Here is a 15,365-nt window from a genome sequence, read left to right on the forward strand (position 1 = left end):
TCTTAAAAAGGCTTAAGCAAAACTTTTATCGTTTTTGCAATATGATTTTAATGATTAAACTGAAAAGTAAGGAAACAGACTTATGAATTTTGCTTCCTCCCCTACTGTCCTTTTTTTTTAAAAAAACAAACAAACAAAAAACTAACCACAAAACAACAGCTCCTGAGAGAGCTGGAAGACAGTCACCAAAACTTTTTGTTAAAAAGCTGCAGAGTAACTTAGATGTATTACATGCTCATAGACTAAAATCGATCTCAGGAGATAGGCAACACAAGCTTGAGCCTCACATACTCGCAGGTACTTCTTGATTCAGTAGGAAAACAACTATTTACCATCATTCTGAAAAGTATTTTGACTTTGTTGAAATGCCCTGCAAGTCCAAATCTGAGGGGTGCCTTATTGATATTTATATGTGGGCCCTACTTACTGAATATCCCTCTGCCCACTGCTCTTTTTGTAAACACAGAAGCCGCATTGTCCCAAGCCCTAGCAGATTTTGTGCTAGCTCCTGCTTTCCTCAAAGCAGACATTAGATTGCCAACTGGAAAGCAAAGCAAGTAAAGTAGCTTTCTCTGACTTTGCAGTCCTTTATCAGTAATCTGAGACCTGTTTTCACTGAAAATGGACTGAAAGTAGTAGCCTCTCCCAAGAGTAATCCAACAGTGGGATAGCCAGTCTCAGTCACTTGTAATTTTCCATCTAGCTGGATATCTTAAGGCTTATATGGCTTCTACTGTACAAAATACTGTAATTTAAGGAAACGTAAGTGATTGCACAAGGCCTGCCCAAAGCCTGCCAGCTAAAAAGTGAGGATGTGATAACGTCACTGGCTTATTCAAGAGACTGTCTTTGCATGTGTTGAGCCACTTCTGCTGAATTTGCTTTTAAATAACTACTACTTATTAGTTCCTCACTGTATTTCATTCTGAGTCCCACAGAATCTGCACAGGTATAGAGGAACGCAATGGATTTCAACTTGCAGTTCACATTACTGAAGGACTGATAAGGAAATATCAGCAGTCAAGTCTGCCACAAACATCCGAACAATCTCTTGGAAGACAACAGTACAGACGTAAGCAAGAGCAAAATACTGTCCTCTGGGAAGAATTTGGTGTCAGTGGTAGAAAAGCAGCACGGACTCTCCAGCTATTGTTTCTATGTCTCCCGGTGTAACTGCAACTTAAAGCTTCCTTGAAGACTTAAGGACTTGCATGGCACAAAAAGCAGGCGTTCTCCTTCAGCACAAAGCTGAGGATCCCCCTCAACTGTGTACCATGATGCAAGCATAGCACTTCATGCTCAGTCAAGAGTTTAAGTAAAAAAAGGCAAACAAACAAAAACTCACAACATGCCCTCAATGACTAGATTACTTTCTGACAGGTACTGCCATCAATGAACTTTGTGGTGTGAGTGACTTTTCTGCAAATGCAACAAAAATGCCTAAATCACAGCTGTACCTCTCCCAGACAGCACAAAGGAGAATGGTATTTATTTGATTAGAGCAGTGCTGCAACCCATGATCGGCACCCGCGCGGGACAGAACAAATTGACTACACCAGTCTGCCATCGAAAACATGACTTTCAACCCAGTCAGTACAAGACAACTTACTTGTCTCCATTATCATCCTGGACAACAGTGAGATGACGCTGAACAGCCAACAGCATTTTCACATCTCCAGTCACAGCATAATCAAAGAGAGCATTGCAGTGACGCTTGGCAAGTTGCATGGCCTTCTCCAGGAACAGACCATCTGCAACACAAAGTTTTGTCTTCATCAGTTTGGTTGTCTTCCTTGCAACAACACCCTCTTTTGACTGGCCTTTGCGCTGCCAGAGAAATACGAGGTGCAGGCACCACCAAGCGTTATTCAACGATTCATTGAGACAGGTTGCTAATTACTCCTGCGAGGTAAGGAGTAATTCTCCTCACAGAAGGAATGAGTCCCTTGGAAGAAAAACTAGGTGCATGCTGAGCACTCAGGCAGCAGGAATCCTGAGAATAGTTACACCTTGGAAGCTACCTTTAGTTTGAGTAGCACCGAATTAATTGCACTGATGAGCACTTGTGCTCCTGAGACAGAAGGAGCAGGAACTTGGATTTGCTTAGATACAAGTGACATCTAAGGATTCTTGTCGATAGAACACTTAAAAGAACCTCACATGCTCTACTGAGTAGTTCAGACTTGAGGAAACTGAGGCACGAGAAGCCTAAGGGACCTGTCAAATATTGCACAGAAACTCACGGAAAAGCTATGGAATAAATGCAGGGCTTTGTGCCCCCTCTCCGCCTCAAATCACGCAGTCTCTTCTGCTTTACAGCAGCAGCCGGGAGGTTGTTCACCTGCTTAAAACATTCCAGTGTTTACAATGCTTAATATCTGTAGTATCCTGATTTCAGTTTATAAAGCGTACAGCCACCAAGATTTCAAAAATTCGTCATGGTGGGGAGGCAAAAGGGAGAAAGGAGAGGAAAGAAACTAATTTGTGGAAAAAAGTCACTCTAACTGCTCTGTCAATACCTTTGCGGTTCTGTACCAGCAAGAAACTAGCGAAAATGAAACAGATGAACCTTCAAACCACAGTCAACATTCTGGGAAGCAGTATCGTCTGAAACCAGTCTGTATTTTGAACAGTTTCATGTTTCTATAAAACCTTTTAAGGTTAGAAATTACTAAGAGCAAAGAAGCAAAACGGACTTGGTCATTTAAAGCACACGTAGGGAGAGAATACCCAGGATTTCCAGCTCCACGAAACCGGGCATTTAGACTGAGTCAGAAGCACATCCCTGATGAACACGAACACCTCATTTCTGTAAGCCAAAGGCTTACTCAGCTGTACTCCATGAAGCTTATTGTTCTAGCCAACACATCACTGTGTTTCCTGTACTATATTCCCAGGCTGACACACTTCTGTTTGCTATTTACCTCTTCACTAAACAACAGCATTAAATGAATATTATGTTCAGGACACATATCCAGGGGAAACAGCGTTAAGCAATTCAATCTTTTCTCATTAGAGACATTTCCAAAGACTAAAAAACTGGAGGCTGAACCTCTCTGGTTTCCCATACCACGCACACAGAAAAGATATCCTTCAAAACAGTACAAGACAGCATCTTCTAGTCTAATATCCAAATGTTCTAACCTGCAGTAGGTATTTCATGGAACCTGTTCTTCTGTATCTATTCCTCATATAACATGGAGCTTCAAATTGCCTCTTTTCATGCCGTTATAACAGATAAAGAAAAGAAACAGTCAACTTACTGCCTACAGTGGTCATCACTTGGAAACCAGGCCAACAATTCAGGCCCCTGCTTGCTGACTGCTAAATGGACATTACTATTTCTTTACATATCAGCAAAAGATTTTGCCCTCCGAATTAGTCATGGGATTTATCAACCAGAACTGCACACAGCAAAGCTCTTCGGCTTTTCCCAGGAGCATTGTTCGTTTCTCAGATCACAAGAAGCTACACCTTGAGGTTTTTACAACTATGACCCACCCACTATGCGACTTTGGTTTTCCAAGTCACAGTTTGTGGTGCTGTGAACAGCAAGGGTCACACAGGGCTCATACACACGAGATACCGTGCCCTCTCCCTGATCAAGGAGGGAACAATGAAAGTGGTCTACATCACATTGCACTGGGTAAAAGCCAAGAACAAAAAATTCCTTCGTGCTCAATTCCTACCACTACCACATCTCTCTAATCCAACTGTTGGTTTTTTAATTTTATGAGAAGCATGATTACTCAAATCCTTTAAAAAAGTGACCATCAACTCTTTTAAAGAGCAACTGAGGAAAAGGAAGTCTTACTGTCTGGGAAAGGGTGATTTCTAGCTTTCATGTATTTTACAACTCTGCTGCTGAACCATTTCTACTGACTGCTCTTGCCTTCCTCTCCTTTTGTTCACCAGTTTGATGTGTAAGACTTTGCAGTCTAACAGTGTTATTTTACTGTGTATTTGTCACATGGGAACAGATGCATTTCCATTTTAAATTCAAACCTTCAACGCTAATTTGCATGCAATTTAACAGTAGAATTGCAGGGAAAAACTACTGCAAGATCAGCCAACATCCATTTACTTGAATGGATATTCAAGCCTATCAAATAGAAAAGCCAAGTCAACTGCTGAATTGTATTCCATGTACCTTCACTGCTTTCCATGTTCCTCCTACAGGTTTATTACAAAGCAGTGTTAAATGTGCCCAGAAGGCTAAGCTATTTCTTCTCCTTGCATGACAAGCAGAAATTCAGCTGCCCAGTGGCAGTACGAAGGTGGAAGATTATCTACAGAATTATGTATGGGGAGAGACCTTAGATTTAGGGGAATGGAATCCCTCCTGTTTCCTCCAGGAGGCATTATTGTATTTTGAAAACAGCAAGCAGCTGTTTATAGTTTCCAGGCCTTTAACATCAGCTTTGCCCATACTGCAGTTTGATCTACCCTAAACATATTTACTTGTTCACTTACCCTGCCACCTGCAATCTGCTTCATTTACTTCAGTTTTACAGGAATAAGCAGCATCCTCCTTCTCTTCATTACCACCAGAGGTTCTGCACTCATTCCTCTCCATAGTGTCCACTTTCACATCATGTTTCATGTCCTGTTTGTCACTTTGTGTATCAGAGCTCTTCCCATCTTGTTCAGCTATGCTATTTAATAGTCCTTCAAACAAAAATTACTATCGTTAGTGTCCAATACTATCGCTTTTTTGTGCAAGTGATACTAGCCAAAATGAAACCATAAAGAATTCAATAAAAAAAATTTACTTTGACCTAGGTTTTATCATTAAACACTCATGAATCGTAATACTGCAGATACCGACGCACACAGACAGACATAGCAATGTAACTTGCTCTAAAGTGGTATGTTTCTGACAGCCTCTGCTTTAAAGGTAATTTTTTATACATAACAACAGATATACCCCTCTTTTTATGGTACAAGAATGCAAGTCTAAACTATTCCCAGGAAATCTAGCAGAATTATTCAGATTTACTTTTGTTTTTCTGACAGCAAACTCATCTCTGAGACTTTGGCAGTAACTACCCAGTATTCAACACGTAGATTTGAAATCACTTCCCTATTTCAGGAAGCCAAGAATGCCCTTCTTCACTTAATCTTTTCCATTGACTTTTATGTTATTTCTCTGGGCCACCTGTATTCAGCACGTTCAAGCACGCAAAAGCACTGTTGCTCGAAACATACACTGAATGCAGAAGCCCATGGAGGGGTTTTGGTGACTGCTTCTCAGGAGTCAGCAGTAAAAAGGGGAATGCACACAGCTTTTAAGGTAGACTTGGAGAGAATAAAAGAGAAGCACGGCAGTATAATTACACAAATCCCTCTGCTGCCGGAGGTTCTGCAAAAGAGACTGATTCTATGGAAAAAAATAGCCCTCCCCAGCACACTTAGCTAGACCTTCATGTCTAGCTTCATGTTCAAGGGCATGACACTTCAGCTAATACTGTAGAAGAATATAAAGATGGTCAAACTCAATTCAACTGTTGCAAGAATGACATTTTTACTGTTACCATGTTTCATTCCAGCGTTGGACTTTGTTGTGCCAGGGTGGAAATGCATCCCTCCAAAAGCAGAGTATCCATATGAAGGATAACTGAACCCTAAAAGAAGGAAAAAGATTAAGAATTAATAGAATTACACCCTAAAGCAATGAAAACACCATCTGGAAGAACACTGAACCTAAAGAACTGAAATTTTGTTTTCTACATACCCTTTGCTTTGTTCCATCTGATTAAAATACATTTTCCAGGCTGAAGGTGAACTCTCCTCCCACTCCCTTCAAAAATCCAAAGAAATTCTAGATAGCTGACTAGTGACACACTCTATCCCAACATTCGTAAGACCACACAAATGTAGTATCACCAGTACACTTCATCTAAAACTCAACTGAGACTTCACAATCTACCTCCATGCTTTTGAATCTTTGTGATTACAGCAGATGTGTATTCTGGGGTGATGTTACAGATGTGCTGCTAGCAACACAGGTAACAATGAAAACTGATGCTCTGTCCCCTGCTCTAAAGAAAGGGATGCAAAGGTGTTGTGGTTCAGATGACAATTGCTGATCTACAGGTTTTTAATGCTCTGCTGCAAGAATCAAAGCAACGCTCTTATGATCCTGCATCTCAGATATGCTGTGGCTTCAACAGACAGAGCACAGTAAAAAACTTACTGAATAGTATATCAAATTTTTTAGCAGTTCTTTGCACTAACAGGGTTAATTTTCTAAATTCTACTCCTGACCCCAGAAATAATTAAGAACCTGTTCAATTTTAAGCACCCAAGATGGTACTTAGCTGAGCTGTCTCATGAATTTCAGTGCCTTCGAGGCCCTAGGAAGCAACAAAGCCAAGGTATGATGGATTCCTGACTCAGACTCCCTCAACTAGAAAGGTGTTATCTGTGACTTAAAGCTTCAAGGAAGAGAAAAAAGTCACCAGAAGCTTTATATTCAAGTAAGAAGGCAAAGGAGTTGATGAAATATTTAGAAAAAAGGAGATGCTTGACTGAAAAGAGTGGTATACACTGGTATAAAGACAGGAGACTCAGGTCTTATCTACCTAGGAGGAAATTAAATCCTCATCACATTTCAAAAATCAGAATAAACATCTGTTCGGCTCTCAGAGTAGAGCACCTTCCCCTCTTTGCCCAAAACTGCTGCCTTACCAGAGCCAGAACCGCCACCTCCCCCTCCATACATGCCACCGCCTCCTGCACCACTGCCTCCACCATAGCCATCAGAGAAGTTTGGCATGAGCTTCTGCCGTTTTCTTTGCACTTCTTCTTTATCTGGGTTGGAAGGAATAGACAGGATAAGGAGTCACTCTTACTAGCGGCCAGGTGCAGGACAGGATGCGCGTACAGAAGGCGTTACTAAAGTTTACTAGTTTGTAAAGGAAAATGCAGAGTGCTGCATTAGTTGACTAGAAAAGAGTCAACTCTTTTCAAGCTCCAAATAACACAACAACTTTGCATGTAACGGAGCAGGGAGAATTCCTCTGAGAAACAAGCTGGTGCCAAGTTCCCAGCCAGACCAACACCATCACTCGGGCCTGCGTGGTCTCTCCAGTTACATCAGGTGCCTTCTGCTCAGACTGGGAGGGAAACGTACAGAGGTGTCTTAGGTGGCCCAGAGTTTCCTTCAAAAGTGTCTCATGAACTTAAAGCCCAAGAAATCAGTGGTCCCAAAATTCTTCTGTGCCTAAGCCAAGTCATAAACTAGCACACACATGCGCCCTGAATCACAAACTTGTTTAGGACAATTTGCCTTTGGGGAACATAAGTACAGGTTCTTCTACTAAGCAAACCTACTTCAGAAATGGACCCTTATCAAAGGGTCAGCAAATCACAAGGTGCTTTGATTTGCAACAGGGCAGAGTACCTGCAGTGCCCTTTGAACTTCTGTGGTAAGGTACGGATGGCAAGAAATGGTGAAAACAACGGTTGCTTGAAATGATTTACTTTGATTACCAGAAAAGCCACCAGAATAAAGAGCCTTATTTTTCAGGCAGGACATAATACTGTCAAACCATGCCGAGCAGCAGCAGTAGAAAAAATGACTAAATATTTTATAGTGTAAGTAAGAAATAATACTTAGCCACCCTAGAAAACAAAACACAAAGATTTAAAAGAAGTATCCCAGTGACTGGGGAAAGTGAAAACGTCATGACAAGAGCTACAAAAACAGGGATACAAACATAAAGGGGGTTAAAAATCCAGTAGAACTGTTGAGGAAAGAACAAAATATCCTTCCTTTATTAAACTATCTAGTAGTTTTCAACAGCCGTATGACAAAAAGAAATTTCATGCACAGGCACATCAGTCAGTGCATCAAATGAGATAGCTGAATACATGAAAGGGTACACTGAAAAGTACAAGTGCATTATTTCCAGGCATACATGATCTGTAAGTATGTACACATGCATGTACCAGGCATACTCACACTGACGAGGAGACAAAACTCTAGAGAGAAATCTAGTCAGAGAAACAAACAAAAAATCCACATACATGTGTCTGAGTTTGTGTGAACACTTGCAACAAGGGGAAAAAAAAAAACAAAACAAAACCAAACCAGCCCCTAAATGGTAATTTCATATTAGGTTGTGTAGGGGATCTGAAAACACACATAACAATGGGGTAAAATTAATTCAATATTAAGAGGTACATCAAAGAGGTTTGCTTCAAATCTGGCAACTTCGCTGTGCAGCTGTACACTTCATTTTACATAAAACTTGTGCAAGAGATTCCGAAATCATGAGCTATGCAAAATCCTCTAGCAACTCTGAAAGTTTTTGTGAATGCATGCTTTCTGCTATCTTATTACAGCAGGTGTGAAGTAGATTGACTTGGACATCAGCCACAGCCCCTCTCTCCTCAGCTATCCTTAGTCCATTAGCACTGATGAACACATTTTAGAGAGTTTGACAGGGTATTGATTTCAACACAGATCTAAATTAGGCACTAAAAACGTGCAAGATTAGGACTTAGTGTAATCTGCAGGGAAGTAAACAGTTAAGCAGAAAGGTTAATCTCTTAGTACAATGAAATCCCAAATCTGACTTTGGCCTCTAGGCATTTCCATATTATGAACATTATTGGTATTTAAAACCACGATTACTGCTGCCATTCACGTCAAACATTTCAAATGTAGACTTTAAAGGACACAGATCTGCTAGCTAAACTTCTTCCCACTAACAATTTAGGGAGCAGGTCTGATGCCAACTATTCTACTTCTGCTAAGCAACTTAACATTTTAACACAGGAGACTGAAACTGCACTTTCCCTGCTCTCAAAAGCAGCATCTTGGCCTTACTGAACTGGTACAGGCAATTGGAAAATCCAAAAACATCAGTGAAATTATGAGGCATGATGGCAAAAGGAGAGAACTGCAAGATAGACACTTTTCTCACCAGATACCAACCAGCCTTTGGTTTAAGGTTTCATCTGAAAGTACCGACGGTAAAATGTCCTCAGAGATGACTTGCGGAGAACTCCGAGGAAGAGCACGTCACCTACCTGATGGACAGGCGTGCGAGCCTGTAGGGAACTCGCAGGGAGTTAAACGTCACTAGGAAAATACTCATGGATACTGCCTACCAGCCCAACAAAACCACCCCAGGAACTCATTACGGAGCTACCACTTTTCACATTAGCTCCGCACAAAACAAGGAGACGAAAATCCTATTTTCTAAAAGTGACAACTACAAAAAAAAATCCCTGATGCAACAAGTCCGATCTTATTAAAAGAATTCCTAGGGACCGTGCAGTTTCCGTTTCCGTTTCCAACAGATAAAACAGGTTTAATGAATTACCTTTGATTTCTGGATAGTAGAGAAAAGGCTTTGGTTCGCTCGTTTCCAGATCAGATTTCCGACGCAGTTGCACAAATACAGACGCCGGCTTTGTGATATTGACATCTCGATACTTGGGTGTTTTGAACACAATAGCGAACTGCGAAGGAAACAACGACAAGCACATCCATCATGGAGCTACTTTTACGTTTGTGTTATCTTGTAGGAGTTGGTTCACGGCTTGGGAGGCAAAAATTCTTAGCAAAAGGCTGCTACAACAACAGAACTTCCATTTTAGTTTTCAGCTGCACTTTTGAGTTCGAGTCTCAAAGCTGCTTGGGGAAGTCAGAACTGCCATGCGAAATATCACCACATCACGTACGTTCGTACTGCACTGCTTGTCCCCTCGTCATTTAGCATCTGCTCTGTGGCTTTCTCAGGGTGTTCACAGGAGCTCTGAGAGCTTTTTATATATCCTATCCCAATTTACACTGGTGCATGTTAAAGCAATGGGTCTGTCTCCCGATTTCCTCACACTGTATTCCTAGCCTGCCTAGTTACCTAATCTACGTCTTTAAAGAACAGTTAATGCTGTACTATTATTATTAGGGAGTTACCAACAAAAGAACAGGGTAGTACAGGATACAGATGCTTTCACCTAGTTTACTAATTATCATATAATCATAGAATGGTTTGGGTTGGAAGGGACCTCAAAGAACACCTAGTTCCAACTCCCCTGCCATGGGCAGGGACACCCTCCACTACACCAGGTTGCCCAAAGCCTCATCCAACCTGGCCTTGAACACCTCCAGGGATGGGGCATCCACAACTTCTCTAGGAAACCTGTTCCAGTGCCTCATCACCCTCAATGTAAAGAATTTCTTCCTTATATCTAACCTAAATCTGCCCTCTTTCAGTTTAAAGCCATTGCCCCTTGTCCTATCGCTACACGCCCTTGGAAAAGTCCCTCTCCAGCTTTCCTGTAGGCCCCCTTTAGGTACTGGAAAGCTGCTGTAAGATCAGCCCAGAGCCTTCTCTTCTCCAGGCTGAACAGCCCCAACTCTCTCAGCCTGTCTTCATAGCAGAGGTGCTCCAGCCCTCTGATCCTATTTATTAGGATTATATTATTATTGTTTATCCAATTTATTAGGATTATATTATTTCCCCTTAATAGGACAAGGGGAAATGGCTTTAAACTGAAAGAGGGCAGATTTAGATTAGATACAAGGAAGAAATTTTTCACTCAGAGGGTGGTGAGGCACTCGAACAGTTTTCCCAGAGAAGTTGTAGATGCCCCATGCCTGGAAGTGTTCAAGGCCAGGTTGGATGAGCCTTTGGGCAACGTGGTGTAGTGGAGGGTTTCCCTGCCCATAGCAGGGGAGTTGGAACTAGATGATCTTTGAGGTCCCTTCCAACCCGAACCATTCTGTGATTCTATAATTATAAAATCTCCTATTTTACAGAGATGAGAAAATCATTAACAAACGAGAAACGCTCTGTTACTTACCTGTCTATGTACATCTGTAGGAGAAAAGTCTCCAAAGCCTTCCCACATACCTCCATTCTCATCCTCTTCATAGAAACGTATTTGAATATCATCTGTGAAGAGCGAAAGAAACACTCTTTGGGACATCTGGGCATTTGTTTAACCTTTGGCTAAGTTTATTTCAGATAAAAATCAACATGGCTACATTTTGGCTAAGTGATAATATTGCATGAATAATATATGAACCATCTTTATCCATTTCATGAAAACATCATAAATAACCCATTTTTTTACATCAATTTTAGATCAACCTAATTCTAATGAATTCACTGAAATTGCTCTCTATCTACAGAGCAGTAAACAGAGAACTGGGTTCACTACCTCTTCCTATTCTAGGGCTACAAAACATTCCAGAGGAGCTTTATTTGGAACAAACATGTAGGGAGGGGAGAACTTGAAGCGTGAAGCGTAGAAACCACCCTCTCTCCTCCAACAGTTTCACTTCAGAAAACTGTAGCAAAACCTGAAGTGCCACAGCTCGAGTTCCGCTTACTGCTGGCAGAGTGCCACTTGGGAGCTGCGGCTCAGAGAGATGGCGAGGGGGCGAGCGAGCGGCGCGTCAGCAGTGATCCCTCGACGCCCCCAAACACAGCACGGGCCAGAAACATGACATTTGGCTGCTGCTCCTTTAAAGAAATGTTTCTTTTGTTCTCTTTGTATATGTCTATTTACATTTTTAAGAGAAGCTGGGAAATATCACACTAGCATATGCCTTCCCCAGCACTCCTGTTGAGAAGAAACTAGAAGAAGCCTATTCTCTCTTAAGGTGACTGATGCAGGACACGCTTTTGGAGCAGAGTGCTTCCTCTGATCCACCACCTGCGAGTCTCAAGACTGTGAACCACCACTTCCAGTCCCTGCTGTCCTACGTGTTCAAGTTCCTTCAGGCAGGAGGTTTCTGAGAGCAATGAGGTCAGGGGAAACCCCGATCTGGCTGAGGGGAAACCCCACCTCAGGGCTTCCACTGAGTCAGGCATTTAGTTATTTATTTTGTGCACAGAGTTATGTTTCATCTTATTCTTTCTGACAGCAGACGGTATATACACTACTGAAGGAAATATTTTTTTTCAAAGCCCCCTCTCCTTCCTAAGTGGTAGAACATTTGCAAGAAAGAGAGGTGGAAAAGAACAGCCTGTATTATCAGAAAATGTCAGCGTGATTTCAACCACATGTGCAGCGACTGATTCCAAACGGGAGAACAGGGCACCCGCTCCACCATGCAATCTACACCAGGGAGTCCCAGGTATTACCTATAGCTGAAAAAAGCGAAGGATTTCCCTCACTCCCATTTTTTTCTTTTTAGTTCAGCCCAAATCCTGCAACCAACCACATTAAACATTATCTTCCTATCCAAAACCAAAGCATCCAAATCCACACTGCCCAATCCTGATACATTCATGGCCATGTGCAGAGGTTGCCAAAACGAGCCTGTGAGAAGTGTCTGTTTACACCGAGCAATCTCTACCATTAGCATATACATAAAAACGAAGTTACTAGCAGCAGTGCTGAACACATTCAGTTCCCGTCGTAGTTTAGTAGAAAATGCTCATATTTACTCTTTATAATAATCAGGAACTCAATATTAAATCAGAAACTTCAGAATAATTCACAGCAGGTGTTAGTTAATGGAGTCAAACATCACTCAGGACCCACCACCCACAAAAAACCCAGAACACGGGCAAGAGCAAAAATTTGAGAAGAACAAAGATGACCACATGGTCTCTGTGGAGACAATACAAGCTGTATTTGCTTTACCACAGATGATTTTGATTTATTAATTTTCCGGACTGCTGGCCTGACTTCCAGCAAAGCTGAGTGCTTACAAATCCTGCTGCACTGTCAGAGTGGGAGAACACTAAGGCAGCACAGCAGGCTTCGTGTGGACTCCAACACCCTGGTGTGCCTGACAATACTCAGGACTCTTACCTTTCTGAACCTTGTCACAGAGAAGGTAGATCTCTTCCCCTCCTGTTACGCACCCTGCTGTTCTGTCCATTCTTACAATTTTTAAATTGGAGGCATTGGGAGCTTCTATTAAAAGGAAAGATTAAAAAAAACACACACTTTTGTAACAGTTTTAGATTTCAAAAGAAACCCAAGCACAACACACAGAAATGCAATAGAAAGACAAGCCTCCAACAGAACTCTACCTAAATTTGTCCATGTCTTTTAAAACATGAATAAATCAACAGTTTTTCATCTGAAAGGCATGATCTTGTAGCCTCTAAGCTTTGACTGACTGAGAACTATAAAATTGTTCTGGCCATTCCTGCCATTCCAGCACAATTACTGCACTAGTAAAGCAGCAGTGAACTGCACCCAGTACTCCACACTAGTACTAACTTTATGACAAGAGCGCATTACAAGACAACGGAATTTTTTATTCCCTGCTTTCTTGACAGCGTGACACTCTTGAGAGTTGTTCCCTGTACCTCACTAATTCAATGCTTTGCTTTACACTGGGGCTTATTTGAAAGAATTGCCAGCCCTTGCTTGGCCAACATACTGGACTGTGGTAAAAAAGCCCATCTCCACAGATCTTAGTAGAGGCATCAGTGTTACCTACTGGTCCTCAAGACATAGCTACCATCTGATAAGTAACAGCAGCTGTGATAGACAGTTAGTCTACCACAAGTTGCATCTGCTCTGCGGAAGAGGCCTGAATGGTGCCAAAGAAGAGTATGGGAAAAAAAAAAACAAAAAGCAAGAAAAATCTTTTGGAATTAACCAGCAAGAATTCACCTTGGGAGCTCAGAAACTACTAACTGACAGCTACGTAGCAACTTCAAACAGCAGAAACATGCATACAAAGTTTCCCCTCTCTCTGCCTCCTTAGTTGGAGTCAAAATTTTGATGGTCAGATTCAGGACAGGATAACTTTAGTTGTTTTTATATGTATGGCTCAATACATGCTCTACCTCTGTTGATGCTTTGTCCTCCTCCTCCTCTTTGCTTTACAAATACTCTCTATAATTACACAGGTATGAGATAGAGCAATGAAAACAAATGGAATCTGTAATTATTTCTAATGAAAATCAAGACTCCTTAAAGACACTGCTTGGTAAATCACCTCAGCCTCCAGATGAAAAGACTGTGTTTGCTCATCCAGGAAATGTGTAAGTGCCACAAGAACAGCAGACATTACTTTTTTTCACTCAGTGACTATATGCAAAATGGCTGTGCTACATCACTACGTTCCTCAATTAAGAGCAAGCAACAGACTGTATCAGAAAAGTTGTGTTTAATACCTTTTCATCTAGACTTTGCCCTTAAAAAGCAATGATGTAGACATGACTGTTGCACAAAGAAAAAAAAAGAAATTGTACTTTTTCTGAGTCATTACGGAATGACTATCAGGAACATGGTAATCCACAGCTACAGAGAGGAAAACTCAGGCAGCAGAAAGATTTCAGGTAAGATGACTAAGTATAACTGAAAAGCACAAGGGAAAACATGAAGTGAAAAGATTCACTTAGAGACAAATAGAGGGATATAACAGAAGCATAAAAAGTACTGACAGGTCTAAAGGAAATGGATTGAGAACTCTGGTTGTGTTAGTCTCATAAAACAAGGACACAGAGATGGCCAGCAAAACTGAAAGGTGTCAAATTCTCAAAGAGTGAAGCAAGGCAATTTTTTTTCTTCACATCTTGTGTGACACAGCTTTGTCATAAAAAGCAACTGAAAACTGCAAAACTCAAGCACTTCTTATGAATATAACACGAATTTACAAAATCCTCATAATAAAAGTGGCAGGATTAAACATGCTAACAGCAAAATAAAATCCTCTTTCACGGCTTACATCACCATCTATTAAAAACCAGAATGATACCGTGTGTACTTGGGCAGACACGGGGCCAATTATCCACGGGCTACTTACTTGTTATGGATCAAATAACAGGTAAGCATCAGAGCTAGATGACTGTACATATAGTAATAGCTACATACAATTTTTGTATGTACAAAAGCTTGCCCCTTATTAAAAAAGTAATTAAAGCCAAATATACTTACTGCTGTCATATATTGCATCTGAAATAACAGGATCGAGTTTCCGTGTGAAACTACCATTACTGTCAGGGAGAAAGGCTGTAAACATGAGACGCACCACGCTGAGATCCATCTCTTTAGTCTGCTGTACTGCTGCCTGACGAATGATTTCTCTTTCTCGTTCTGGAACGGGTAAGTAGACAGATGAATTAGCACAAGGAGTAGGGAACTCATGGCAAAACAGAGAGAGCACTTTCCAAACATTACTATCAAAAGCCACCAATATAGAGGAAACATTCTCCTTCTCATTTAGTACCCACTGGCATCTCTCTTTTTAAGGAGAGAGGAGCAACTATTCACAATATATTGCATTCATCTTGCACAGTTTGTGCATCAGATGTTATTTACGATAAGGTATGTAATTAAGAGACATACAGAAAATTACTCTTTTGTGCTCTCAATTCATAAAGGTTGTTAAAAGGACAAAAGTCACTACACAGGACATTTGAATGTCTGGT

The 15,365-nt window shown here is 41.2% G+C and overlaps 1 protein-coding gene across 1 annotated transcript in view; it reads right to left on the reverse strand.

The window, feature by feature from the left end:
- Positions 1-15,365, reverse strand: part of NFKB1 (nuclear factor kappa B subunit 1) — a 62,679-nt gene that overhangs the window by 12,015 nt on the left and 35,299 nt on the right. Inside the window, exons 8-15 of the mRNA XM_086612190.1 lie at positions 14,872-15,030; positions 12,787-12,891; positions 10,822-10,913; positions 9,336-9,474; positions 6,691-6,813; positions 5,535-5,624; positions 4,474-4,668; positions 1,610-1,751 (exon numbers count right to left, since the gene is read on the reverse strand). Of these exons, the coding sequence (XP_086468316.1) occupies positions 1,610-1,751; positions 4,474-4,668; positions 5,535-5,624; positions 6,691-6,813; positions 9,336-9,474; positions 10,822-10,913; positions 12,787-12,891; positions 14,872-15,030 (1,045 nt within the window). The remainder of the gene's footprint in view (positions 1-1,609; positions 1,752-4,473; positions 4,669-5,534; positions 5,625-6,690; positions 6,814-9,335; positions 9,475-10,821; positions 10,914-12,786; positions 12,892-14,871; positions 15,031-15,365) is intronic.

This window comes from Tauraco erythrolophus, chromosome 5 (genome assembly GCF_009769465.1).
Source record: "Tauraco erythrolophus isolate bTauEry1 chromosome 5, bTauEry1.pri, whole genome shotgun sequence".
NCBI lineage: Eukaryota > Metazoa > Chordata > Aves > Musophagiformes > Musophagidae > Tauraco > Tauraco erythrolophus.